The sequence below is a fragment of the Ammospiza caudacuta genome, chromosome 2 (assembly GCF_027887145.1).
Source record: "Ammospiza caudacuta isolate bAmmCau1 chromosome 2, bAmmCau1.pri, whole genome shotgun sequence".
Lineage (NCBI taxonomy): Eukaryota > Metazoa > Chordata > Aves > Passeriformes > Passerellidae > Ammospiza > Ammospiza caudacuta.
In genome coordinates, this window is record NC_080594.1 from 33208968 (window position 1) to 33234857 (window position 25890).

At 50.6% G+C, this 25890-nt stretch overlaps 1 protein-coding gene across 1 annotated transcript; it reads right to left on the reverse strand.

The window, feature by feature from the left end:
- Window positions 1-10784: 10784 nt before the first annotated feature.
- On the reverse strand, window positions 10785-13777 carry LOC131572501 (trypsin-like). Its single transcript, XM_058825709.1, has 5 exons — window positions 13738-13777; window positions 12867-13035; window positions 12011-12264; window positions 11266-11402; window positions 10785-10934 (listed from the first exon to the last, which is right to left on the reverse strand). The coding sequence occupies exons 1-5, from the start codon at window positions 13775-13777 to the stop codon at window positions 10785-10787; spliced, it is 750 nt and encodes a 249-aa protein (XP_058681692.1).
- Window positions 13778-25890: the final 12113 nt, after the last annotated feature.

Here is a 25890-nt window from a genome sequence, read left to right on the forward strand (position 1 = left end):
CCAGCAAAAGATTATGAGCATATAGAAACTATAAGTGAGATTGAAATGAAAGCAAACTTTGAGATACATTCGTTACTGAACGACTAGAAAACAATAGTGTGGCCAGCTGAAGATAATCCCCTTCTGATGAAACAATGCCCTCTGCTTGCAGACAAGTTCAAAAGTCAGAGCAGACCCTACTAGCTCAGCAGAAGGTGTCCAAAGAGTAGTTTTCTGGGTTTAACATGTAACACAGTATAGTCATGTAATGATTTTTCTAATCATTACATTATGTAAATGCTAATAGCTTTGTATAAGCTTTGTATATTGTACTAGATTAGATTGTGAGAATTAGAAAATTCAACACAGAAGAAGATTTATTGTATTGTAACAAGAACCTCGCTCTCTTATCCCTTTTACTCTCTTACCCATTTTACTCTCTTAGCTTTTTTACTCCCTTATGCTCTTACACTCTTACTCCCTTACCCTCTCATCCTCTCTACCCCTCTCTTCTCTCGGGCCTGCTCTGAGTTGTGGCTGGCAGCTCCCAGCAGGGCCCTGCACCCTGGCACTCTGCAATAAACCACAAGTTCCACGACCTGGCTTCAGAGATCTCTCGTCTTGGTCCGTCCTGACCATCCTACCCCCGAGGCTCCTACACCATCGGAAGGGCTGTGCAGCACTGGGGGCTGTCAGCAATTCCTCCTTACTTGCTGTTGTCAGTGACGTTCATGAGGAGACTCTCTACCCCTTCATGAGAACCACTGATGAACAGAACACTGTAACCTCTTGGAAATCTGTATTGGCAGCACAGCTTCTGAGCATACATTGTAATTTTAGAATGTTTTTGGCAAAGACAAACTGTATTGTGTGGATCAAGGGCTGGAAGGCAGGTGGATCCTGCCCCAGACACCACTCTGCATGTAGGAGTTGGGGATGCACTGAACATTTTACCAGATCAAGCACGGGCTTGTGCTCTGCTGTTCCTATTCCTTGGCCACAGAACAACCACAGACAAGGTGCTGGAAGAGAGGAGCATGTGGGCAGCTGCCACACAGTGCTGGCTACTGCCACACCTGCCAGGCCTTGCCTTCATGCACAGGTGCAGCAAGAACTTCCCACACAAACACTCCTTCTGTTGTTTGACAGTGAGAAGTATGAGCCGGGTTGACAGGAGTTAAGTTAGAGAAAGACAATGGAGTGCAGATTGAAGACAGAAAGAAGAAGCTAGGGAAAGGAAGGAAAGGGAGACAGAGAGCAGAAGAAGTGCTGACAGAAGCAAGTGTAGTGCAAATAAGACTTAAATGCTGAGGGAGGCTTGGAGTGACAAGGAGAAAATTATGGAGAAATAAACTGTCATCATCTGAGAAAAGGAGGAAGGCAAGGCCAGGAAGCAGAGCAGCAAATGAGAAGTGATCACCCTGCCTCGTGCAGCAGCCACAAGTGGAAAGCAGGTCCTGTTTGTTCAGGGACAAGTTTGTGCTCAGCTCCCTCAGCAGTCTCACCACTGTGCTCGCCCTCAGCACAGTAGTATGTGCCAGAGTCATTGAGAAAGGCATGTTCTGTTGAGAGGGTGATACTGTCTCCTTTTATCTTGCTGCTCTTGAAATGGCTCTCAAAACCCTTCTCCATTGCTGCATTACCACCCTGTACTGCAGATGCCAGTAGAGTCAGACTGGAATTCTTCTCTGAAGGCAGCATGAACCAGTATATAGCTGTGCTGGAGGATTTCTTGTTGGAACATTCCAGATTCACGGACTGGCCTTCTTTGATCACCATGTCTGGAGACTGTTCCAGGGCTAACACTGGAAAAGAAAAGTAGGAGCAGTGAGGAAGAGGAAAAAATGAAATAAGAACTCAAGTAGGTACTGTGAGTTGGTAGGAAAAGGGTGAGAAGGGATTGGGCAGCCAAGGGAGCAGTTCCATGCATGGCACAGCTCTTCAGATCAGAAGGTGAATTTCCCATCTCTCCTCAATAGGCAAGGTGCATTCCTGGCCTGTTTGTCTCCAAAATCAGGAACCATCTGATGGCTGCACAAAGAATGACAAATAGATGGCCATTGCAGAAGATTCAGGCATTCCCAGTGCCCCCACATTCCCTGCTGATCCTCCATGCAGAAAGCTCTGCAGGATGCAGCAGTGCCAGGAAGTGGCTCCACAGCTGGGAGGGCAGCAGCGGGATGAGTGGAGGTGCTCAGGGCTGGGTTGAGTTCACTTACCCTGAGATGCCAGCATGGCCACCAAGAAACAGCAGGGAACCATGGCGGGAAAGCCCCTGGCCTGTCAGCAAGCTGCCTCTTGGAGCTGCCCAAAGGTTTGTGCAGAGGGAGCAGTGAGTGAGGGTGAGACATCTCGGGGTGGGGCTGGCCAAGAAATGACAGGAGGCATTGGCTGGCTGGGAACCCTGGGCAATGACATAGAGCATCTGTGTCATTGTCCCCTCTGCCCTGACAATTGGCCTCTACAAGGAAATTTGCTTTCTTGCAGGACTGAGCTTGTCCTCCAGTGGGGTGTGGAGGCTGCCCCGGGATTCAGGCAGTGAGAGCCCTGGGGCTTAGAAAGCAGCAGTGCAGTGCGATTGCATTCACTCATGCTCTGCCAGGGACACCTCTGTGCTGCTCTGCTCACAGGCTGAGGACACCCAGGCCACTGCAGCCTCTCCACTGCAGCATCAGGTGCTTCTGCTCTGAAGAAAATCCACATGTCCTCTGCTGCATGGGACAAAATCTACATGGGATAACTGGGGAACCCAATGAGCACAGGGATAACATCTGGGATGATGGCAAAGGGTGAAAGGGACAGAGGGAAGGAGTGACAGGCCATTCTGACAAGGTCTGTTGGCAGCACATTTCCCTCATCCTTCTCCTCCCTGTACCTAGAGCTCTGCTGGTCAATAGGGAAGGAGAAACAAGTGGAAAATGTGAGAATCCCTGGTGAAACTTCTGTCTCGTAATGCTGGGAAGGAGAAGGCTCCCGAGGTGTCATCCAATTAAGTGTTTGATCGAAGGGGAAATTTGCATGGAAGTCTTAACGAAAATTGTATGCAAGTGCTAAGACAGGATCAACCAAGGGAGACTGTGGCACAGTGCTGTGTTGTCAATTCACTCTGAGAATAATAGTGTTAACAGAGTGTCAGCTGTAGTTAAGCACTGCTTACCCCAAATCCAGGACTTTCCAGTGTCTCATGCTCTGCCAGAGAGCAGCTGCACAAGCAGCTGGAAGGGAGCATTTCCAGGACAGCGGACCCAATCTGGCCTAAAGGACATTGCCTCCCATTCAGCCGGATGCTCTGCGTGGACAAGGAGGGGAGCTGGCCAGCTGCTGCCTGTCCCTCCTGAGGATGGGCTGGGCACCAGGACACTGGGTGCTCAGTGACAATATTGTGTATCTCATGGATTTACTTGACTTTTATTTCTGTGTATTTTCCTTGTCATTTTCTCCTATTATTGCTGTGTTTGGATCTCAACCTCTCAGTTCTACCCTTTTTCCCATCCCACCAGGGCAAGGGGATAGTGAGGGAGTGCCTGTAACACCCAGCAGCTGACTGGGCTTTAACCACAAGGACCTGAGCGGCAGAGAGCATCTCCATGTCCCCACTGCTGTGACATGAGCTGCAGCTCCCCTGACCAAGCCTGTGCTTCACACTCCAGCAAGGAATTCCCAGCAGCTGTTCTTGATGCATTATGAGCATTTAGGTGAGGATTCCCCTGGGCCCTTGCCCTCTTTTTGAACTGGAGATAAAGAGGAATAAGCCAGTCAGGGCAGCCCTCGTGACTTTCAGCAAGCAGCAGGAGATTGAGTGGATGGACCAGACAAGATGCTCAAAAACACCAACAAGCCCTGCGGAAAATTCCACTTGGACTTCTTCCTCCTGGTCACCAGGGACATTCCATGGCTCACCTGGGCAGCCTCCTGCTGTGGGCAGGGACAATTCTCAGACATCAGATTGTTCAGGTTACAGGGTATGAGTGTAACTTGGGCTGCGTGTCGATTCCCTGCAGGCCACTGAGGCCAAGGACCAGTGGGCTTTGCCTTTCCAGGTGGTGGAGAGGGAAAGTGCTGTGTGAACTATTCCACATCCTGCTTCCCTGGCCATGAATTGATGTATCAGATTGTAAGGAAGGAGAGATGGAGGAGGAAGGGAAGAGGAAATAGGAGGGGATTATGTATGAGAGGACAGAGACGAAAAGTCAGGAGGACAGAGAGAATGACTCAAAAAGAGTGAAGTCAGAAACAATCTCAATGGGAGATAAAGGTGGTCAGACAGTGAGGACAAGAAAAACTGAGAGAGAGAAAGTGATTCAGAGATGGGAAAGTATAGAAGAGTAGCTGGAGACCAAGCTAAAGACAGATTGATGATCAAATAGATGGACAGAAAGACAGACAGACAGTTATATTGTGTTTTTATGAAGAGCTGGGGGGCAAGTGAAAAAGGAGTTTACTCAAACAGGGCTCAGTGTGTGCTGGTGGCAGATCCCTGCTTGCCTGGAAAGGTTTGTGCTGTGCTGCACCAGCCTTTGACTCACTGTGGATCTTGTTCAGCACAGAAATATGTGCCTGTGTCATTGAGTAGAGCATGCTGTATCTTCACAGCTAAATGGTTGTTCCTAGTCCCGTTACTCTGGAAGCGATTTTGGAATTCCTTCTCAATATCTGCTTTGCTGCCTTCCACTGAATACACAACCAGCTGCATTCTGGCATCCTTCTCCATGGATGACTTGTACCAAGACATGTATAGGAAATTTTTTGCTGATGCAGAACATTCCAGAGTGATGGTGTCTCCCACCCGGACAACTGTATCTGGTGACTGCTGAAGGGCCCAGCCTGGAGAGACAGGAGATGAAAGGTTGGGAGTGAAATGCATTGAAGAGGATAAAAATATACATCCTTGAAGTATGCCATGGGATGGAATCACACCAGGAGGTCAGAAATCAATGGGCCAATGTAATTCCTCTTTAAAAAAAGATACACAGTATGGAAAGACCTCAAATCAATGCCCTTTTAATCCAACAGTGAATCTCTTTTGAGAAGTAATGTCTTGGGTACTCTGAAGAGAAATAATAAAACGGGGCAGGAAAATATAAATTGCAGCTTTGCAGGGTTTCCTCATTCTTTATGCGGTGAAAATGTTCACCCGGTTCATTGCCCACCGCTGCCCTGGAATCCTTGGGAAGGGGCAGAGCCAGCAACTGGGAGCAGAGCTGAGGATGCAGCAGCAGCTCCAGTGCAGCTGATCAGGACACAGGGAATGCCCACTTACCCACAGGGAGCAGCATGGCCACAAGGAACCGGTGGAAATCCATGGAGAAAGGCCCCCTCCTTCCAGGCACCTGCCCCTGGTGCCAGCACAGACGCAGAGGTGTGCAAAGAGGAGAGGTGCAGAGCAAGAGATGCGTCTCTCTGTGGGTGGGCAGGGGAGGCAGCGGCAGTGTGAAATGTCACCAAGGCTCTTGGCTGCCCAGGAACGGTGGGCAATGACACCTGCAGGCTGTCATGAGCTGATTGTGCTCTGCTCCTCTGGCTTCTTGCTGTGTGCTGGGCAAGAGTAGGGGGGACTTCAGTAGGTGCCAGAGTTCAGAGCTACCACGGAGCAGGATGGGGCTGTGGGGCAGCCTGAGTGTGTGCGCAGGAATGCACAAAGTGGCAGAAATTGATGGGAAGACAAGGAGATCTCAGGAATGCATGTTTGTGTGTCTGTGTCCTGCTGTTTGTCTCCTCCCTAGCCTCCCTCACACTCACAGATTGCCAGCCCTGCAAGCTGCAATGGGGAATCTCTGCTTCTCCCAGTCAGGCCTGATGTGTTGTCCAGGTATGGGAGAAGCTGCTGACCTGCAGAGCTGGTGTCTGTTGGAGCCTGGCAGAGAAGAGTTCTGTAGCTGTTCTTCTCTAACTCCAGAGAGGGATGTCAAGGAGAGAACAGGCTGCCTTTGCTTCTGCACTGGGATTATCCTTTTGGAGACACTTCACTTTGGAGAGAATTCTGAGCAGAAGTTCCCCACAGGATGTGCTGATACACCCTGACCTTCTCTGTGCCAGAGCAGAGCAGATATAATCCTTGTCTCTTTATTGCAGCAGTCTGCAAAAGAGCAGCAGGACACAAATGGACAAAGCTGGAGAAAACCATGTCCTCTGCTCTCTGTGTCCACCCAGCCTTGTTCCCCTGCCCAAGGCAGTGGGAAATCCCTGTAGGCAGGAAGGGACACTCGTAGTTTGTGTGCCCTGAGTTTGGGCACAGAGCTCTGGCAGCGCCTCTGCCCATCCGTGCTGGGCTGTGTGCACGGCAGGGTGAGGCTGGCCCATACAGGACATGGAGTGATGCCAGTGCCCAGGGCTCTGAAGGGCTTTGCAGTGAAGATGTTCCCCTGTGTCCTGTCAGCAGAGGAGAGCAGCAATGCCTGCAGCTCCTCCCAAATCCTCTGCTGCAGCTCTGAGTGTGTCCCATTGCATTCATTTCCCCAGGCTGCCTAGAGAAGATTCAGGGAAGACGCCAGATTCCTCTACAGAAGTTGTAGAAAGAAGCAAAGAGATTGGGCTGCTTTGTAGGAACCCCAAATCTTGACACCTGCATCAGCAGCAGCAGCAGCAGCACTCCAGCAGAGAGGAGGCTGTGCCTGATGTGTCCATATCAAAGGGTCTCCAGTTCCCTGGGGTGAGCAAAGGGCAGGGCGGTGCATGGGGAGCCTTGCAGAAGACACAGGATTTGAGAAGTCAGTGATGTTGAACAGGCATGGCTGCTGTGTGGGGTCCTGTGTTTAGGCTCTGGGAAGCTTGGATGTTAGCATGGGAATGTGCAGGGTGGGAAGCACCTGGAGTGCCCTGAGCAGGCCTGTGCTGTGCATGGGTCTGTGTCATGCAGGACAGAATCATGGGATGGGCCAGCCAAGAAGACACCTCCGGGGGTCACTGCTCCAACCTCCCTGCTCCAGCAGAGTCATCCCAGAGCACAGGGTACACAACTGTATCCAGATGGTTCTGGGATATCTCCAGAGAGAGAGGCTCCACAACACCTTTGGGCAATCTGCTGCATTGAACTGTCTTCAAATGTGCAGTGTTCTTATCGCAAATTCAGGTGGAACTACCAGTGCATAATTTTCTGCCCTTTGCCTCTTCTCCTTGTGCTTGGCATCACATTGAAGAATTTTGATCCACCTCTAGGAACCCTTCCAACAAATACTTGTAGACATTGATGAGGTGGCCACTTAGTTGTTTCTTCTCAAGGCAGAACATGCCCAGATCGCTCCGCCTTTGTTCTCCAAAGAGATGCTCCACACTACTAAACACCTTTCATCTCCTGTCCTGGACATTCTCCAGGAGCTCCATGTCTGTCTTACACCAAAGAGCCCAGAACAGGACACAGCACTGCAGATGTTCCTCACTAGGGCTGAGTGGAGCCCGACCTTCTTCCCGCTGATGGCAATGCATCCCAGCAATGCTCTTCCTAATGCATCCCAGGACACCACTGGCTTCTTGGTCACCAGGTGAAATTGCTGACTCACAGAGACCTTTGTGTCCACCTAGAACGCTACGTCCTTTTCTGAAGAGCTGTTCACCATCAGATCAGCCCCCAGCCTGTGCGGGTTAATAAGGTATTTTCCACACACATAAAATCCTGCATTTGCTTTTCCTGAATTCCAGAACATCCCCCTCTGCCCATCCCTCCAAGCTGTCAAGGCCCATCTGAAGGGCTGCAGGCTTTCTCAGCTATCAAAAACTCCACCTAACTTGGTGTTATCAGGGAACTTGATAAGGACACTCTCTACCCTTCATCTGAGTCACTGGTCTAGAGAACACTTTATCCTGTGGGAAATTTCTGTTATCTGCTCAGCTTGCTAATGTAACCTGTAATATTTATCCTACATTTGCTGAAGATAAACTGGATGTGGATCAAGGGTGGGAAGGCAGGTGGATCCTGCCCCAGACACCACTCTGCATGTAGGAGTTGGGGATGCACTGAACATTTTACCAGATCAAGCACGGGCTTTTGCTCTGCTGTCCCTGTTCCTTGGCCACAGAACAACCACAGACAAGGCGCTGGAACAGAGGAGCATGTGGGCAGCTGCCACACGGTGCTGGCTACTGCCACACCTGCCAGGCCTTGCCTTCATGCACAGGTGCAGCAGGAACTTCCCACACAAACACTCCTTCTGTTGTTTGACAGTGAGAAGTATGAGCCGGGTTGACACGAGTTGAGTAACAGGAAGACAATGGAGTGCAGATTGAAGACAGAAAGAAGAAGCTAGGAAAGGGAAGGGAAGGGAGACAGAGAGAAGAAGAACGGCTGACAGAAGCAAGTGTAGTGCAAATAAGAGTTAAATGCTGAGGAGGGCTGGAGTAGCAAGGAGAGAAGGCTGGAGAAATAAACTGTCAGCATCTGAGAAGAGGAAGAAGGCAAGGCCAGGAAGCAGAGCAGCAAATGAGAAGTGATCACCCTGCCTCCTGCAGCAGCCACAAGTGGAAAGCAGGTCCTGTTTGTTCAGGGACAAGTTTGTGCTCAGCTCCCTCAGCAGTCTCACCACTGTGATCACTCTCAGCACAGTAGTATGTGCCAGAGTCATTGAGAAAGGCATGTTCTATTGAGAGGGTGATACTGTCTCCTTTTATCTTGCTGCTCTTGAAATGGCTCTCAAAACCCTTCTCCACCACTGCGTTGGCACCTTCAACTGCATAAACCAACTGGGTCAGACTGGAATTCTTCTCTGAAGGCAGCATGAACCAGTACATAGCTGTGTTGGTGGATTTCTTCTCAGAGCATTCCAGATTCACGGATTCTCCTTCTTTGATCACCATGTCTGGAGACTGTTCAAGGGCTAACACTGGAAAAGAAAAGTAGGAGTAGTGTGGAAGAGGAAAAAATGAAATAAGAACTCAAGTAGGTACTGTGAGTTTGTAGGGAAAGAGTGAGAAGGGATTGGGCAGCCAAGGGAACAGTTCCATGCATGGGACAGCTCTTCACATCAGCAGGGGAATTTCCCATCTCTCCTCAATAGGCAAGGTGCATTCCTGGCCTGTTTGTCTCCAAAATCAGGAACCATCTGATGGCTGCACAAAGAATGACAAATAGATGGCCATTGCAGAAGATTCAGGCATTCCCAGTGCCCCCACATTCCCTGCTGATCCTCCATGCAGAAAGCTCTGCAGGATGCAGCAGTGCCAGGAAGTGGCTGCACAGCTGGGAGGGCAGCAGCGAGATGAGTGGAGGTGCTCAGGGCTGGGTTGAGTTCACTTACCCAGAGGGGCCAGCATGGCCACCAAGAAACAGTAGGGAACCATGGCGGGAGAGCCCCTGGCCTGTCAGCAAGCTGCCTCTTGGAGCTGCCCAAAGGTTTGTGCAGAGGGAGCAGTGAGTGAGGGTGAGACATCTCGGGGTGGGGCTGGCCAAGAAATGACAGGAGGCATTGGCTGGCTGGGAACCCTGGGCAATGACACAAACTGTGTGTCAGCACAAACTCTGTTTCTGCAGCATAGCAGGAACCCTGCAGACATGTAGCAGGACGAAGGGGCAGACTGTGCGTGCTGGATGTGGAGGGAAGGATGGGGATCTCAACCTGTCAGTTCTACCCTTTTTCCCATCCCACCAGGGCAAGGGGGTAGTGAGGGAGTGCCTGTAACACCCAGCAGCTGACTGGGCTTTAACCACAAGACCCTGAGCACAAGACAGCATCTCCATGTCCCCACTTCTATGGCATGAGCTGCAGCTCCCCTACTCACCCTGTGCTTCACACTCCAGCAAGGAATTCCCAGCTTCTGTCCTTGACACATTATGAAAATTTAGGTGAGGATCAGATTCCTCTGAGACCCTGCACTGTCGTTTGCAGTGGGGGTAATGAAGTGTAGGCGATTCAGGGCATCCCTTTTGTCTAGAAGCAAGCAGCATCCTCTACAGTGGACTGGAGAGCTACACAAGGGACAGGCAGAAGCCTGAAATGGTCTTTTCAAAGTGAGAAATGTTGTGTAACTGTCATAAATGAAAGGTTTCAGAAACAACTGAAAATGACTGACTGAAAGTCTTTTCAAAGCAAGTCTGTAAAGTTTTCCAACATGCTTCCAGTTCTACAGGCACTGAAAATATTAAATACTTCCTTCTGTGTGGCATACTCTATCTGGTCTGTATTCTTCCCCTGTACTCGGCACTGGTGAGGCCTCACCTGGAGTATTGCGTCCTGTTCTGGGCCCCTCACTTTAGGAGGGACGTTGATTACTTGAGCATGTCCAAAGGAGAGCAATGAGGCTGGTGGGGGGCTTGGAGCACAAGCTGTATGAAGAACGACTGAGGGAGCTGGGGTTGTTCAGCCCGGAGAAAAGGAGACTCAGGGGTGACTTTATCACTCTCTTCAGCTTCCTGAAGGGTGGCTGTGATGAGCTGGGGGTTGGTCTCTTTTTCCAGGCAAAAGCAGACAGAACAAGAGGACACAGTCTCAAGCTGCACCAAGGGAGATACAGGCTAGAATTAAGGAGGAAGTTTTTCACAGAAAGAGTGGTCAAATACTGGAATCATCTACCTAGGGGGGTGGTGGAGTCATCATCCCTCGATGTGTTTAAGGGAAGACTGGATGTGGCACTTGGTGCCATGATCTAGTTGAAGTGTTAGAACATGGATAGGACTCGATGATCTTAAAGGTCTCTTCCAACCTAAAAATTCTGTGATTCTGTAATTCTGTATCACAGGCTATGGAAGTTCCCAGATAAACCATGCACAAAGTAGGGGTGCCTGAAAGTTTTTATTAATTTCTCATAATTTTTGCTTGTCCAGACACAAAAGAACAGAAATGATGAGGAGAAAATACAGGCCACGCCAATCAAGCATCTCAGTTGGAGGCAATGGTGGACTGGATCCAGGAGACGTAGTTGCAAACCTTGGTGTAAACTCCGGGAAGGCCACGCTGGGCACATCCATAACCCCAGGAGACAATGCCCTGGAGCTGTCCATTGCAGACCACTGGACCGCCGGAATCTCCCTGTACACACAAAGGGTATGGACATTCAGCAAATGGCATCAGCCTGAGCAATGAGCCAGAGATCCCTGAGAGATTCACACTCTCCACCTGATGCTACCATGCCTGACTTGAGCTTCAAGGGCACCACAGCTAAGGATGAGTCAGCTGCCTGCTTTTGCTGTATGTGGTACTTGGCAAACCTTCAGGATATGTGTGCCTGAAGCCTCTGCTGTCATTGAAAAACTCAGATTTACCAGTGCAGTGAGTATAGCTGACTCTGTAATGTGGAGGCCTCTTCAGCTAGGAAAAGGTGGGAGAGAAATGACTGGGTGAGGAGAGGCAGATGAGTTACCTGGCAGGAGTCTTTTCCTCCCTCCAGGTATCCGACACACATCATGTTCTTGGTAATTTGCCCAGGGTAGGCATCAGAGCACTGCTTGTCGGTGAGGACGGGAGCCTTCAGGCACTGCAGCTCGTCTGGGTAGTTAGCTGCAAAGAAATAGGGAGAGATGATTGCTGGTATTGCTGAGTCCTTTTCAGAGCTTGGAGAAGATCTTAGCAGAAAAGCAAATGCTGGACACCCTGTTCTAGCAGCCATCCTGCTTCCTGTCCACAGTAAGCACAGCATGGGTCCCTTCTGTAGAGATGGAACAAATTCTACCCATGGGCCCACCATTCTACACTGCAGCCACCTTAACTTTTCTGGTACCTGGAAGTTCATCAGTTGGCAAAGGTGGGGCCACTCTTGTGATACATGCACTGGAAGAAACCTGAGCCTCAGGAAAACCATCTTCTCCTCTGGTGCAGGTTCAATGGAATAGACACCACTGGCCATGCACATCTCTGACAATGGGTGTGAGAGAACAGAGATCTCTGGTAGGAATTCAAGTTCCAGAGTCCCAGACTTCACCCTTATTCTCAGAGAACTGACAACTCTGTTGACATTAACTGTGCAGTTCCTACACTGACGCATCACTCCAAAAAGCTGTCCCACAGCACTTCCCTGTGTTTTAGCCTGTCCTGTTGGGGGTTAATGGCCAGGTCCTAGAGACTGTCCTGGGCCCCCAAGGGTCTGTAGGCTCCCCCAGAGTACTCACAGCCACTGCTGAGAGTGTTGCCCCAGCCGGAGATCAGGCAGGTGGTGCCGGCGGCCACGCAGCTGGTAGGCAGAGGAATGGTCTGGATAGCTTTGCTGAGCGTGGCTGGGGTGGCCAGCTTGATGAGCATGATGTCGTTGTCCAGGGTGTAGGAGCTGTAGCCAGAGTGGCGGATGACTTTAGCAGAGTTGATAAACTGCTGTGTGGATTCAGTGAGCCCCAGGTTGTGTTTCCCGAGCTGCACTTGGATGCGACTGGAAAACAGAAGGCACAGCGTGTCCTTTACTGCCGGGGGCAGGTTGAGAGAAACCTCCCTGTCACTGAGTGCACTTGCTCCAACACCACTGCCACAGAAGCCTTCTGGGGCAGAGCATCTTTCTTGTCCTGCAGGGAGCCCTGGGAATCCACACTGAGATCTTAACCCACTCCATGCATGGGTGGTGAATTTCTGCAGGTCTGTAAATACCTGGCAGCAGTTGAATACAGAGCAGCACTAGATACAAATATTCTGGGACAAGGCAAACAGCTCCAGCCGGACCTTGATCCTCTTCCTGTTCTCCAGGAAGAATGCTTTAGCATGATTCATGTAATTGATAGGAAATCAAAGCCCAGACCTCTCTGCTTGATTATCTCATTGTTATATCAGAAAATGCTCTGCATTCACAGGAACGTTTGCACAAGTGGAAAACCCCTCAGGATGCCTCGGCCTGGCTTCCTGAATGATCCACCCATCCCTTGGCTGTCTCTGGTGAGAATGGAGGCACTTACATATTTCTATCTCATAGCTCAGAATGCCTGCTAGAAGTGAACTGGAAGACAGAAGTAGGTTCTAGAAGGATGTAATTTTTTCACTCACGATTTGTAGCAGTGAGCAGCTGACACGACCCACTGGTTGCTGATGAGGGAACCTCCACAGAAGTGATATCCAGAATTCAGGGACACCTGATAGGGCACAGAGTTCTGTGCGCAGGTGTAGCCTCCCACAATCTTGTCATCATCGTCTTCAGCAAAGGTGGGGAAGGCAACTGGGGGACAAGAAGTGCCATGTGTCAACAGCTGGCCTAAGGTAATGTGGCCTGTAATCTGCCCTGTGACTGCCTGTATGAAGCCTCTCACTTGTAGGCTCCCCTTCTATGGACACTCAGGGCAGTGCTGGTGGGCAGGTCTAAGGCACATGCATTTGCTGCACCCTCAAAGAAGGGGATCAGACTTACACGGGTGCCTCACGTATCTGCAAGTAAAGCCCTGCTGGCTACTCCCTGAAGGAGCATAGGGACACAGAAATGCTCTGGTTGGATCAGATCACGGGTGTGTCTTTCCCTGAACCCCATCTACTGACACAGTCAAGGGTTGACTGAGGGAAAAAGTAAAAACTACTGTGCAGTGATATCTTCTTGGAGCACCCACCGAGGGTCCTAAATTTTGCAGTTCCTTTAGGACTTCTCGGTCCAGAGCTATTCCCTGTGCACTCCTTAGTCCCAAAGGAGGAGGCAGCCTTTTTCTAAAGCTGTGGCCACATCTCCATAGCTGGGTCAGGAAACCCTATGAAGGTGTTCATTGTCCAGCTTGTGGCACAAGGCATTATGAACAGACAGAAGATGGAACCTGCAGGGCTCTGACTTGTGCAAGTCAAAACTGACTTGGCTTTCCCACAACAGGCTACCTTGCAGTTTTCATTTATAAAATCAGCTTCCTATTAAATGGCAGAAATAGAAATATGTACTCACCAGCCACCCCAATAAAGGCGAGAAGCAGCAGGCACTTCATGGTCTCGATTCGACCTCAAACCCAGACTGGCTGACTGGACGTGGGAGCTGCTAGAAATACGTTTTTGGTGATGGTCTTATCTCTAGTCCAAGGTTTTCTCCAGACAAAAAGTACACAGTGGAAAATTTGAAGATCCAAGTGTGGGAATTAACAGGCATTGGTAGAATGTACAAATGTCATACACGTTAATCATAAACCTCTGCTAAGATAGAGAGCTATTCTAATTATTCTGTAAGGTAGCCTTCAATCTAAAAATACCTTTTGGCTTTGGAAGACATGTAGTTGTTTGTCTGTCTCATTCTTACACACAGCACCTGTACAACAGGAATAACAACTCTCAAACCTCTTTCAAATTCCTCTGTGCTGATGGTATCTTTCTTAAAAATGCATGTTTTTACCCAAAGTTGCATATTTTAAGTAGTGGACACAAAGATACATTGCATTTATTTGGGAAGAAAAAGAAATCTAGCAAACCCAGTGTTTAACTTTGTTAAATTTATTTTAGCAAATTCCTTTTCTTGAATAATGTGTGTTTTTATCATCCACAATACAGCGTTTTCCTAAATCAAATTCCTCCATTGTCATTTCAAAAGGGAGGATAGAAAAACGATCCTGTGCTCCCCCTCGTTTTCAAGTCAAATAGGTCAACTGTGGGAATGCTCAGCATCTCCCTTCTCTAATTTCTCTCTCCTAACCTTTATTAAAATGCCTGCCTATGTACCAAACCATGCTTTTATTCATCTTTGGAATGTTCTACAGACTCATTTTTGCCACATAAAAACTTCAATACAATGCTGATGTTTATGAGTGTGATGCAGATGAGCAATAATGCTGCAAACACAAATAGTGAGATCTTCTGAAATCCCTGTCTGCCGGAGTGGGGATTTCTGTCATGATGCAAAGCTTTCTAAAGCTTAATGCTTTGCTCAATAATCATGTTCATTCTCCAAGCAGCTGCCAACTTCATCATGTTAGCTCCTGAAAGACACAGGATTCTCTCCAGAGACATTAAAGAGACATGTTTGGAAATGCTGGAATAGCTTGAGACACTAAATAAGAATTCTCTTCCTCTCCATTTCTTGATTAACTTTTTATGGGTCCTGGAGGACTGATATGCGCAGTGTCACTGTCCAGAGGGAAATTTTCCTTCGTGTTGAAGTACAAGTCCAAGACCTGGGCCTCCTCCAAGGTGGTGCATGAAATCTGTTGGCCTTTAAACTGGTATTACTGCACAGCTTTCTTACAAGCATGCTGTATCCTGTGAAATAAAGAAGGATTAGAAGCTTCCTGTGGGAAAGTAAAATGTTCGTAATAGGACTAAGAGGGTCAAAAATTACCGAGGCTATCCAATCCCATCATAACTAAGTGGAGCAAGAAAAATTTCCAGTTTACAATAGTGTTTAGTTTGAAATTTCTATTTTCTTTGTCCAAAACATGCCATTTGCGTAGACAAGGGCTGTCATCAGATGTGCTAGTTAACATTCCGTAGACCCAGTGTAATTTTTTTTGCAGGCTCTTTCAAAGAATACACTCAAGGGTGTACATCTGTTATTACAAACAAGGTTTTCATTTCATGCAGTAATCCTGCAGAAGAAAGCTGGTGGCTCTAGGGGCACAGGAAGGGGGAGAGATGTTGACTGAAGAGCAGCTGTGTTAGGTATTACCAATGGACAAGCAATGGCAGCTTGTACTTCTAGAACTTCATGTTCCTAGTTCAAGTATTTCAGTCAGCTGCATTAACACTAGACTCTGATAAAGGAAAATACATTTGTCCAGGCTGATGCAAGATCCTGGGAAAAAGAAACCTGGTAAAACTGTGGGCTGACGGAGATAAAGCTTCCTAGGAACATAAATCAGGAGGAGTTTCTGAGGGTAGTCCTTTTATACCTCACAGAACCTGGTGGTAGAGGTTGCATTGATTCTCTCTTCACACCTGTCTCCTTTCTGGAAGAAGCTGGTTCATGCTCCAAAGCTTCTTATCCTCCATCTCTCCACACCTGAACAAAACTACTGTCACAGCCTCTTGCATTGTTCTCTATGCCTGTATTTCTCTTTAACCTATGGCCACAATACTTTTTTTCTATTTCTGCCCTTGCCAAAGACATGGATTCTTAATGTCCTGGAGAGAAACTGGATGTAGGACATGACAGGGATTTATGAAATCATGAGTGGCCTGAGGAGCCTGGGGAACAATGGGATTGTTTATTGTGTCTTAGGGAGTAGCATGCAAAACTTGTTGGGGGTGGCTTGTTCAGAGCAAGCAAAGGAAACTTCCTCTATTTTAGGAATGCTATGAAGTCCTTTCCACAGGTTTTCATGGATGCAAAGCATTTACATTACCTCAAACAGAGAAGGGACACAAGGAAGAAAAATCCTTGGAGGGCTATGAGGTTGAAGGACATCCGATCCAATCTCCCTTGTTCCCAGGAATGGCCTGGTGTTGGAATGTTCCCTGCTACTACAGCCCAGCAAAAGACCAAAGGTTATTACATATCTCTCTGGAGGAAAGTCATGGTTGCTTAAATCCTGCAAGGGTCTGGAGAGTTACCCAAACTCATGCCTTCATTTGCTGCAGCATAGAAGGTCTCCTGGGAGCATCTCAGCCCCTTTTGAGCAGCATAGGAGGGCAGAGGTCAGGTCTGAACTGACAAAGATGTATGTTAGAAGGTGGATTTATCTGACATTGCTGCTGGACTGTTCTTTTTCAGGCAGATATGGAAGTGGAGATAGGGCTTAAATGATGGGAACAATTGCCCTAATGATTCTGAGTTACAAAGTTTGCTGGAGGAATAAAATATCTGTCTTTCCTGGGAAACATAAAGACTACTCAGAATACTGCTTTCCACACAACTTCTCTTCTCTCTCTCTCAGAAAGGATACCTGGATAGAGATGCTTATGTTTTCCTTCCCCTAAAACTTGTTTCTGTATTGCTTCCATCATTATTTAAATCTGATCCAGAGAGCAATTGATGGTGATGCACATTTTCTTCTCCAGCCTTTGAGCAAAATTTCCCTGTGTCCTGGAAATTCTCCAGTTACCTTGGTATAATTTCTTCCTGCACTCTTCTCACTTCCTTTTATGAGGCAGAGAAAGCAGGCATCTAGTGAGGAGTGTGGCCAAGCAAGGCTGTGGCCACCAGGGTACAGTCTCCAGTTTTGATGGAGAAGGAACTGGGAAAGTAGGAGTAAAATGTTGCCACATTACATCACCGTACAAGCTGGCTTGTACTGGGCAAATGAATTCAGCTGCCCAGCCAGCTCCATAAGCTAGCACCTGGGTTAACTGATGGGAACTTCAACCAATTATGTTCCTTCCTAAGCTGCAAGCGTATCACTGGTCCAGGATTTGGGGGGCATAAAAGATCAGATCAATGAGCTATGCAGACTGGGTTTTTCAAATGCCCTTTATAAAGAAGAGCTGAAGAATAAACTCTGTTGCCACATGAACATTGGGTGAGTGGTTCTCTTTGTCTCCAACCCACTTTCTCCCACACTCACATAGGAGAGGGAAGGGCAAAGTCAGAGGAGAGGGAGAGGGTTTGGTATGATTAAAAACACTCCCCAAAGAGAGGAAGGAAGTGGCGGAAGGAAGTGGCGGAAGGAAGTGGCGGAAGGAAGTGGCGGAAGGAAGTGGCGGGAAGGAAGTGGCGGAAGGAAGGAAGGAAGTGGCGGAAGGAAGTGGCGGAAGGAAGGAAGGAAGTGGCAGAAGGAAGTGGCGGAAGGAAGGAAGGAAGTGGCGGAAGTGGCGGAAGGAAGTGGCGGAAGGAAGTGGCGGAAGGAAGTGGCGGAAGGAAGTGGCGGAAGGAAGTGGCGGAAGGAAGTGGCGGAAGGAAGGAAGGAAGGAAGGAAGGAAGGAAGGAAGGAAGGAAGGAAGGAAGGAAGGAAGGAAGGAAGGAAGGAAGGAAGTGGCGGAAGGAAGGAAGGAAGGAAGTGGCGGAAGGAAGGAATGAAGTATCGGAAGGAAGGAAGGAAGTGGCGGAAGGAAGGAAGGAAGGAAGTATCGGAAGGAAGGAAGGAAGTGGCGGAAGGAAGTGGCGGAAGAAAGTGGCGGAAGGAAGTGGCGGAAGGAAGTGGCGGAAGGAAGGAAGTGGCGGAAGGAAGTGGCGGAAGGAAGTGGCGGAAGGAAGTGGCGGAAGGAAGGAAGGAAGTGGCGGAAGGAAGGAAGGAAGGAAGTGGCGGAAGGAAGGAAGGAAGTGGCGGAAGGAAGGAAGGAAGTGGCGGAAGGAAGTGGCGGAAGGAAGTGGCGGAAGGAAGTGGCGGAAGGAAGGAAGTGGCGGAAGGAAGGAAGGAAGGAAGGAAGGAAGGAAGGAAGGAAGGAAGGAAGGAAGGAAGGAAGGAAGGAAGTGGCGGAAGGAAGGAAGGAAGTATCGGAAGGAAGTGGCGGAAGGAAGTGGCGGAAGGAAGTGGCGGAAGGAAGTGGCGGAAGGAAGGAAGGAAGGAAGGAAGGAAGGAAGGAAGGAAGGAAGGAAGTGGCGGAAGGAAGGAAGTGGCGGAAGGAAGGAAGTGGCGGAAGGAAGGAAGTGGCGGAAGGAAGGAAGGAAGGAAGGAAGGAAGGAAGGAAGGAAGGAAGGAAGGAAGTGGCGGAAGGAAGTGGCGGAAGGAAGGAAGTGGCGGAAGGAAGGAAGGAAGGAAGGAAGGAAGGAAGGAAGTGGCGGAAGGAAGTGGCGGAAGGAAGTGGCGGAAGGAAGTGGCGGAAGGAAGGAAGTGGCGGAAGGAAGTGGCGGAAGGAAGTGGCGGAAAGAAGTGGCGGAAGGAAGGAGGAAGGAAGGAAGGAAGGAAGGAAGGAAGGAAGGAAGGAAGGAAGGAAGGAAGTGGCGGAAGGAAGGAAGTGGCGGAAGGAAGGAAGTGGCGGAAGGAAGGAAGGAAGGAAGTGGCGGAAGGAAGGAAGTGGCGGAAGGAAGGAAGTGGCGGAAGGAAGGAAGAAGGAAGGAAGGAAGGAAGGAAGGAAGGAAGGAAGGAAGGAAGGAAGGAAGGAAGGAAGGAAGGAAGTGGCGGAAGGAAGTGGCGGAAGGAAGTGGCGGAAGGAAGTGGCGGAAGGAAGTGGCGGAAGGAAGGAAGGAAGGAAGGAAGGAAGGAAGGAAGGAAGGAAGGAAGGAAGGAAGGAAGAAGGGAAGGAAGGAAGTGGCGGAAGGAAGGAAGTGGCGGAAGGAAGTGTGGGAAGGAAGGAAGGAAGAGTCGGAAGGAAGGAAGGAAGGAAGTGTCGGAAGGAAGTGTCGGAAGGAAGTGCCGGAAGGAAGTGGCGGAAGGAAGGAAGGAAGGAAGGAAGGAAGGAGAAGGAAGGAAGGAAGGAAGGAAGGAAGTGTCGGAAGGAAGGAAGGAAGTGTCGGAAGGAAGGAAGGAAGTGTCGGAAGGAAGTGTCGGAAGGAAGTGTCGGAAGGAAGTGTCGGAAGGAAGGAAGGAAGGAAGGAAGGAAGGAAGGAAGGAAGTGTCGGAAGGAAGGAAGGAAGTGTCGGAAGGAAGGAAGGAAGTGTCGGAAGGAAGTGTCGGAAGGAAGTGTCGGAAGGAAGTGTCGGAAGGAAGTGTCGGAAGGAAGAGTCGGAAGGAAGTGTCGGAAGGAAGTGTCGGAAGGAAGGAAGGAAGGAAGGAAGGAAGGAAGGAAGGAAGTGGCGGAAGGAAGGAAGGAAGGAAGTGGCGGAAGGAAGGAAGTGGCGGAAGGAAGGAAGTGGCGGAAGGAAGGAAGTGGCGGAAGGAAGGAAGTGGCGGAAGGAAGGAAGGAAGGAAGGAAGGAAGGAAGGAAGGAAGGAAGGAAGGAAGGAAGTGGCGCAAGGAGGGAAGGAAGTGTCGGAAGGAAGGAAGGAAGGAAGTGTCGGAAGGAAGTGTCGGAAGGAAGTGTCGGAAGGAAGGAAGGAAGGAAGGAAGTGTCGGAAGGAAGTGTTGGAAGGGAGGAAGTGTCGGAAGGAAGGAAGTGTCGGAAGGAAGTGTCGGAAGGAAGTGTCGGAAGGAAGGAAGGAAGTGGCGGAAGGAAGGAAGGAAGGAAGGAAGGAAGGAAGGAAGGAAGGAAGGAAGGAAGGAAGGAAGGAAGGAAGGAAGGAAGAAGGAAGGAAGGAAGTGGCGGAAGGAAGGAAGTGGCGGAAGGAAGTGTGGAAAGGAAGTAAGGAAGTGTCAAAAGGAAGGAAGGAAGTGTCGGAAGGAAGTGTCGGAAGGAAGTGTCGGAAGGAAGGAAGGAAGGAAGTGTCGGAAGGAAGGAAGGAAGTGTCGGAAGGAAGGAAGGAAGTGTCGGAAGGAAGGAAGGAAGTGGCGGAAGGAAGGAAGTGGCGGAAGGAAGGAAGTGGCGGAAGGAAGGAAGGAAGTGTCGGAAGGAAGTGTCGGAAGGAAGGAAGTGTCGGAAGGAAGGAAGGAAGGAAGGAAGGAAGGAAGGAAGGAAGTGGCGGAAGGAAGGAAGGAAGTGGCGGAAGGAAGGAAGTGGCGGAAGGAAGGAAGTGGCGGAAGGAAGGAAGGAAGGAAGGAAGTGGCGGAAGGAAGGAAGTGGCGGAAGGAAGGAAGTGGCGGAAGGAAGGAAGGAAGTGGCGGGAAGGAAGGAAGTGGCGGAAGAAGGAAGTGGCGGAAGGAAGGAAGGAAGTGGCGGAAGGAAGGAAGGAAGTGGCGGAAGGAAGAAGGAAGTGGCGGAAGGAAGTGGCGGAAGGAAGTGTCGGAAGGAAGGAAGGAAGTGTCGGAAGGAAGTGTCGGAAGGAAGGAAGTGTCGGAAGGAAGGAAGGAAGGAAGGAAGGAAGGAAGGAAGGAAGGAAGGAAGTGGCGGAAGGAAGTGGCGGAAGGAAGGAAGTGGCGGAAGGAAGGAAGGAAGGAAGTGGCGGAAGGAAGGAAGTGGCGGAAGGAAGGAAGTGGCGGAAGGAAGGAAGGAAGGAAGGAAGGAAGGAAGTGGCGGAAGGAAGTGGCGGAAGGAAGGAAGGAAGGAAGGAAGGAAGTGGCGGAAGGAAGTGGCGGAAGGAAGGAAGGAAGTGGCGGAAGGAAGTGGCGGAAGTGGCGGAAGTGGCGGAAGTGGCGGAAGTGGCGGAAGGAAGGAAGGAAGGAAGGAAGGAAGGAAGGAAGGAAGGAAGGAAGTGGCGGAAGGAAGTGGCGGAAGGAAGGAAGGAAGTGGCGGAAGGAAGGAAGAAAGTGTCGGAAGGAAGGAAGGAAGTGTCGAAGGAAGTGTCGGAAGGAAGTGTCGGAAGGAAGGAAGGAAGGAAGGAAGGAAGGAAGGAAGGAAGTGTCGGAAGGAAGGAAGAAAGTGTCGGAAGGAAGGAAGGAAGTGTCGGAAGGAAGTGTCGGAAGGAAGTGTCGGAAGGAAGTGTCGGAAGGAAGGAAGGAAGGAAGGAAGGAAGGAAGGAAGGAAGGAAGGAAGGAAGGAAGGAAGGAAGTGGCGGAAGGAAGGAAGGAAGGAAGGAAGGAAGGAAGGAAGGAAGGAAGGAAGGAAGGAAGGAAGGAAGGAAGGAAGGAAGGAAGTGGCGGAAGGAAGGAAGTGGCGGAAGGAAGGAAGGAAGTGGCGGAAGGAAGGAAGTGGCGGAAGGAAGGAAGGAAGGGCGGAAGGAAGGAAGTGGCGGAAGGAAGGAAGGAAGTGGCGGAAGGAAGGAAGGAAGGAAGGAAGGAAGGAAGGAAGGAAGGAAGGAAGGAAGTGGCGCAAGGAGGGAAGGAAGTGTCGGAAGGAAGGAAGGAAGGAAGTGTCGGAAGGAAGTGTCGGAAGGAAGTGTCGGAAGGAAGGACGGAAGGAAGTGTCGGAAGGAAGTGTTGGAAGGGAGGAAGTGTCGGAAGGAAGGAAGTGTCGGAAGGAAGTGTCGGAAGGAAGTGTCGGAAGGAAGTGTCGGAAGGAAGGAAGGAAGAAGGAAGGAAGGAAGGAAGGAAGGAAGGAAGGAAGGAAGAAGGAAGGAAGGAAATGGCGGAAGGAAGGAAGTGGCGGAAGGAAGGAAGGAAGTGGCGGAAGGAAGTGGCGGAAGGAAGTGGCGGAAGGAAGTGGCGGAAGGAAGTGGCGGAAGGAAGTGGCGGAAGGAAGGAAGGAAGGAAGGAAGGAAGGAAGGAAGGAAGGAAGGAAGGAAGTGGCGGAAGGAAGGAAGGAAGTGGCGGAAGGAAGGAATGAAGTATCGGAAGGAAGGAAGGAAGTGGCGGAAGGAAGGAAGGAAGGAAGGAAGTATCGGAAGGAAGGAAGGAAGTGGCGGAAGGAAGTGGCGGAAGAAAGTGGCGGAAGGAAGTGGCGGAAGGAAGTGGCGGAAGGAAGGAAGTGGCGGAAGGAAGTGGCGGAAGGAAGGAAGTGGCGGAAGGAAGTGGCGGAAGGAAGGAAGGAAGTGGCGGAAGGAAGGAAGGAAGGAAGGAAGTGGCGGAAGGAAGGAAGGAAGTGGCGGAAGTGGCGGAAGGAAGTGGCGGAAGGAAGTGGCGGAAGGAAGTGGCGGAAGGAAGTGGCGGAAGGAAGGAAGTGGCGGAAGGAAGGAAGGAAGGAAGGAAGGAAGGAAGGAAGGAAGGAAGTGGCGGAAGGAAGGAAGGAAGTATCGGAAGGAAGTGGCGGAAGGAAGTGGCGGAAGGAAGTGGCGGAATGGAAGTGGCGGAAGGAAGTGGCGGAAGGAAGGAAGGAAGGAAGGAAGGAAGGAAGGAAGGAAGGAAGTGGCGGAAGGAAGGAAGTGGCGGAAGGAAGGAAGTGGCGGAAGGAAGGAAGTGGCGGAAGGAAGGAAGGAAGTGGCGGAAGGAAGGAAGGAAGGAAGGAAGGAAGGAAGGAAGGAAGGAAGTGGCGGAAGGAAGTGGCGGAAGGAAGTGGCGGAAGGAAGGAAGTGGCGGAAGGAAGTGGCGGAAGGAAGTGGCGGAAGGAAGTGGCGGAAGGAAGGAAGGAAGGAAGGAAGGAAGGAAGTGGCGGAAGGAAGTGTCGGAAGGAAGTGGCGGAAGGAAGTGGCGGAAGGAAGGAAGTGGCGGAAGGAAGTGGCGGAAGGAAGTGGCGGAAGGAAGTGGCGGAAGGAAGGAAGGAAGGAAGGAAGGAAGGAAGGAAGGAAGGAAGGAAGGAAGTGGCGGAAGGAAGGAAGTGGCGGAAGGAAGGAAGTGGCGGAAGGAAGGAAGGAAGGAAGGAAGGAAGGAAGTGGCGGAAGGAAGGAAGTGGCGGAAGGAAGGAAGTGGCGGAAGGAAGGAAGGAAGGAAGGAAGGAAGGAAGGAAGGAAGAAGTGGCGGAAGGAAGTGGCGGAAGGAAGTGGCGGAAGGAAGTGGCGGAAGGAAGGAAGGAAGGAAGGAAGGAAGGAAGGAAGGAAGGAAGGAAGAAGGAAGGAAGGAAGTGGCGGAAGGAAGGAAGTGGCGGAAGGAAGTGTGGGAAGGAAGGAAGGAAGAGTCGGAAGGAAGGAAGGAAGGAAGTGTCGGAAGGAAGTGTCGGAAGGAAGTGTCAGAAGGAAGTGTCGGAAGGAAGTGTCGGAAGGAAGGAAGGAAGGAAGGAAGGAAGTGTCGGAAGGAAGGAAGGAAATGTCGGAAGGAAGGAAGGAAGTGTCGGAAGGAAGTGTCGGAAGGAAGTGTCGGAAGGAAGTGTCGGAAGGAAGGAAGGAAGGAAGGAAGGAAGGAAGTGTCGGAAGGAAGGAAGGAAGTGTCGGAAGGAAGGAAGGAAGTGTCGGAAGGAAGTGTCGGAAGGAAGTGTCGGAAGGAAGTGTCGGAAGGAAGTGTCGGAAGGAAGAGTCGGAAGGAAGTGTCGGAAGGAAGTGTCGGAAGGAAGGAAGGAAGGAAGGAAGGAAGGAAGGAAGTGGCGGAAGGAAGGAAGGAAGGAAGTGGCGGAAGGAAGGAAGTGGCGGAAGGAAGGAAGTGGCGGAAGGAAGGAAGTGGCGGAAGGAAGGAAGGAAGGAAGGAAGGAAGGAGGAAGGAAGGAAGTGGCGCAAGGAGGGAAGGAAGTGTCGGAAGGAAGGAAGGAAGGAAGTGTCGGAAGGAAGTGTCGGAAGGAAGTGTCGGAAGGAAGGAAGGAAGGAAGTGTCGGAAGGAAGTGTTGGAAGGGAGGAAGTGTCGGAAGGAAGGAAGTGTCGGAAGGAAGTGTCGAAGGAAGTGTCGGAAGGAAGGAAGGAAGGAAGGAAGGAAGGAAGGAAGGAAGGAAGGAAGAAGGAAGGAAGGAAGGAAGGAAGAAGGAAGGAAGGAAGTGGCGGAAGGAAGGAAGTGGCGGAAGGAAGTGTGGGAAGGAAGGAAGGAAGTGTGGGAAGGAAGGAAGGAAGTGTCGGAAGGAAGTGTCGGAAGGAAGTGTCGGAAGGAAGGAAGGAAGTGTCGGAAGGAAGGAAGGAAGTGTCGGAAGGAAGTGTCGAAGGAAGTGTCGGAAGGAAGTGTCGGAAGGAAGTGTCGGAAGGAAGGAAGGAAGGAAGTGTCGGAAGGAAGGAAGTGTCGGAAGGAAGGAAGGAAGGAAGGAAGGAAGTGGCGGAAGGAAGGAAGGAAGTGGCGGAAGGAAGGAAGGAAGGAAGGAAGTGGCGGAAGGAAGGAAGGAAGTGGCGGAAGGAAGGAAGTGGCGGAAGGAAGGAAGGAAGTGGCGGAAGGGAAGAAAGGAAGTGGGCGGAAGGAAGGAAGGAAGGAAGGAAGGAAGGAAGGAAGGAAGTGGCGGAAGGAAGTGGCGGAAGGAAGGAAGTGGCGGAAGGAAGGAAGGAAGGAAGTGGCGGAAGGAAGGAAGTGGCGGAAGGAAGGAAGTGGCGGAAGGAAGGAAGGAAGGAAGGAAGGAAGTGGCGGAAGGAAGGAAGGAAGGAAGTGGCGGAAGGAAGTGGCGGAAGGAAGGAAGTGGCGGAAGGAAGTGGCGGAAGTGGCGGAAGTGGCGGAAGTGGCGGAAGGAAGGAAGGAAGGAAGGAAGGAAGGAAGGAAGGAAGGAAGTGGCGGAAGGAAGTGGCGGAAGGAAGGAAGGAAGTGGCGGAAGGAAGGAAGTGTCGGAAGGAAGGAAGGAAGTGTCGGAAGGAAGTGTCGGAAGGAAGTGTCGGAAGGAAGTGTCGGAAGGAAGTGTCGGAAGGAAGGAAGGAAGGAAGGAAGGAAGGAAGGAAGGAAGGAAGGAAGTGTCGGAAGGAAGGAAGGAAGTGTCGGAAGGAAGGAAGGAAGTGTCGGAAGGAAGTGTCGGAAGGAAGTGTCGGAAGGAAGTGTCGGAAGGAAGGAAGGAAGGAAGGAAGGAAGGAAGGAAGGAAGGAAGTGGCGGAAGGAAGGAAGGAAGTGGCGGAAGGAAGGAAGGAAGGAAGGAAGGAAGGAAGGAAGGAAGGAAGTGGCGGAAGGAAGGAAGTGGCGGAAGGAAGGAAGGAAGTGGCGGAAGGAAGGAAGTGGCGGAAGGAAGGAAGTGGCGGAAGGAAGGAAGTGGCGGAAGGAAGGAAGTGGCGGAAGGAAGGAAGGAAGGAAGGAAGGAAGGAAGGAAGTGGCGCAAGGAGGGAAGGAAGTGTCGGAAGGAAGGAAGGAAGGAAGTGTCGGAAGGAAGTGTCGGAAGGAAGTGTCGGAAGGAAGACGGAAGGAAGTGTCGGAAGGAAGTGTTGGAAGGGAGGAAGTGTCGGAAGAAGGAAGTGTCGGAAGGAAGTGTCGGAAGGAAGTGTCGGAAGGAAGTGTCGGAAGGAAGTGTCGGAAGGAAGGAAGGAAGGAAGGAAGGAAGGAAGGAAGGAAGGAAGGAAGAAGAAGGAAGGAAGGAAATGGCGGAAGGAAGGAAGTGGCGGAAGGAAGGAAGTGTCGGAAGGAAGAGTCGGAAGGAAGTGTCGGAAGGAAGGAAGGAAGTGTCGGAAGGAAGGAAGGAAGTGTCGGAAGGAAGGAAGGAAGTGTCGGAAGGAAGTGTCGGAAGGAAGTGTCGGAAGGAAGTGTAAGGGAAGGAAGGAAGGAAGAAGGAAGGAAGGAAATGGCGGAAGGAAGGAAGTGGCGGAAGGAAGGAAGTGTCGGAAAGGAAGAGTCGGAAGGAAGTGTCGGAAGGAAGGAAGGAAGTGTCGGAAGGAAGGAAGGAAGGTCGGAAGGAAGGAAGGGAAGTGTCGGAAGGAAGTGTCGGAAGGAAGTGTCGGAAGGAAAGTGTCGGAAGGAAGGAAGGAAGGAAGTGTCGGAAGGAAGGAAGGAAATGAAGGAAGGAAGTGGCGGAAGGAAGTGGCGGAAGGAAGTGGCGGAAGGAAGGAAGGAAGGAAGGAAGGAAGGAAGGAAGGAAGGAAGGAAGGAAGGAAGGAAGGAAGGAAGGAAGGAAGGAAGGAAGTGGCGGAAGGAAGTGGCGGAAG

Bases quoted from the DNA above. Each gene is read 5' to 3' on its own strand.
- LOC131572501 (XM_058825709.1), bottom strand. From the start codon at position 13,777: ATGAAGTGCCTGCTGCTTCTCGCCTTTATTGGGGTGGCTG. The intron at 11,403-12,010 runs GTGAGTACTCTG...ATTTCTTTGCAG, and splicing joins CAACACTCTCAGCAGTGGCT to CTAACTACCCAGACGAGCTG. The intron at 10,935-11,265 runs GTAACTCATCTG...TTGTGTGTACAG, and splicing joins GAGGAAAAGACTCCTGCCAG to GGAGATTCCGGCGGTCCAGT.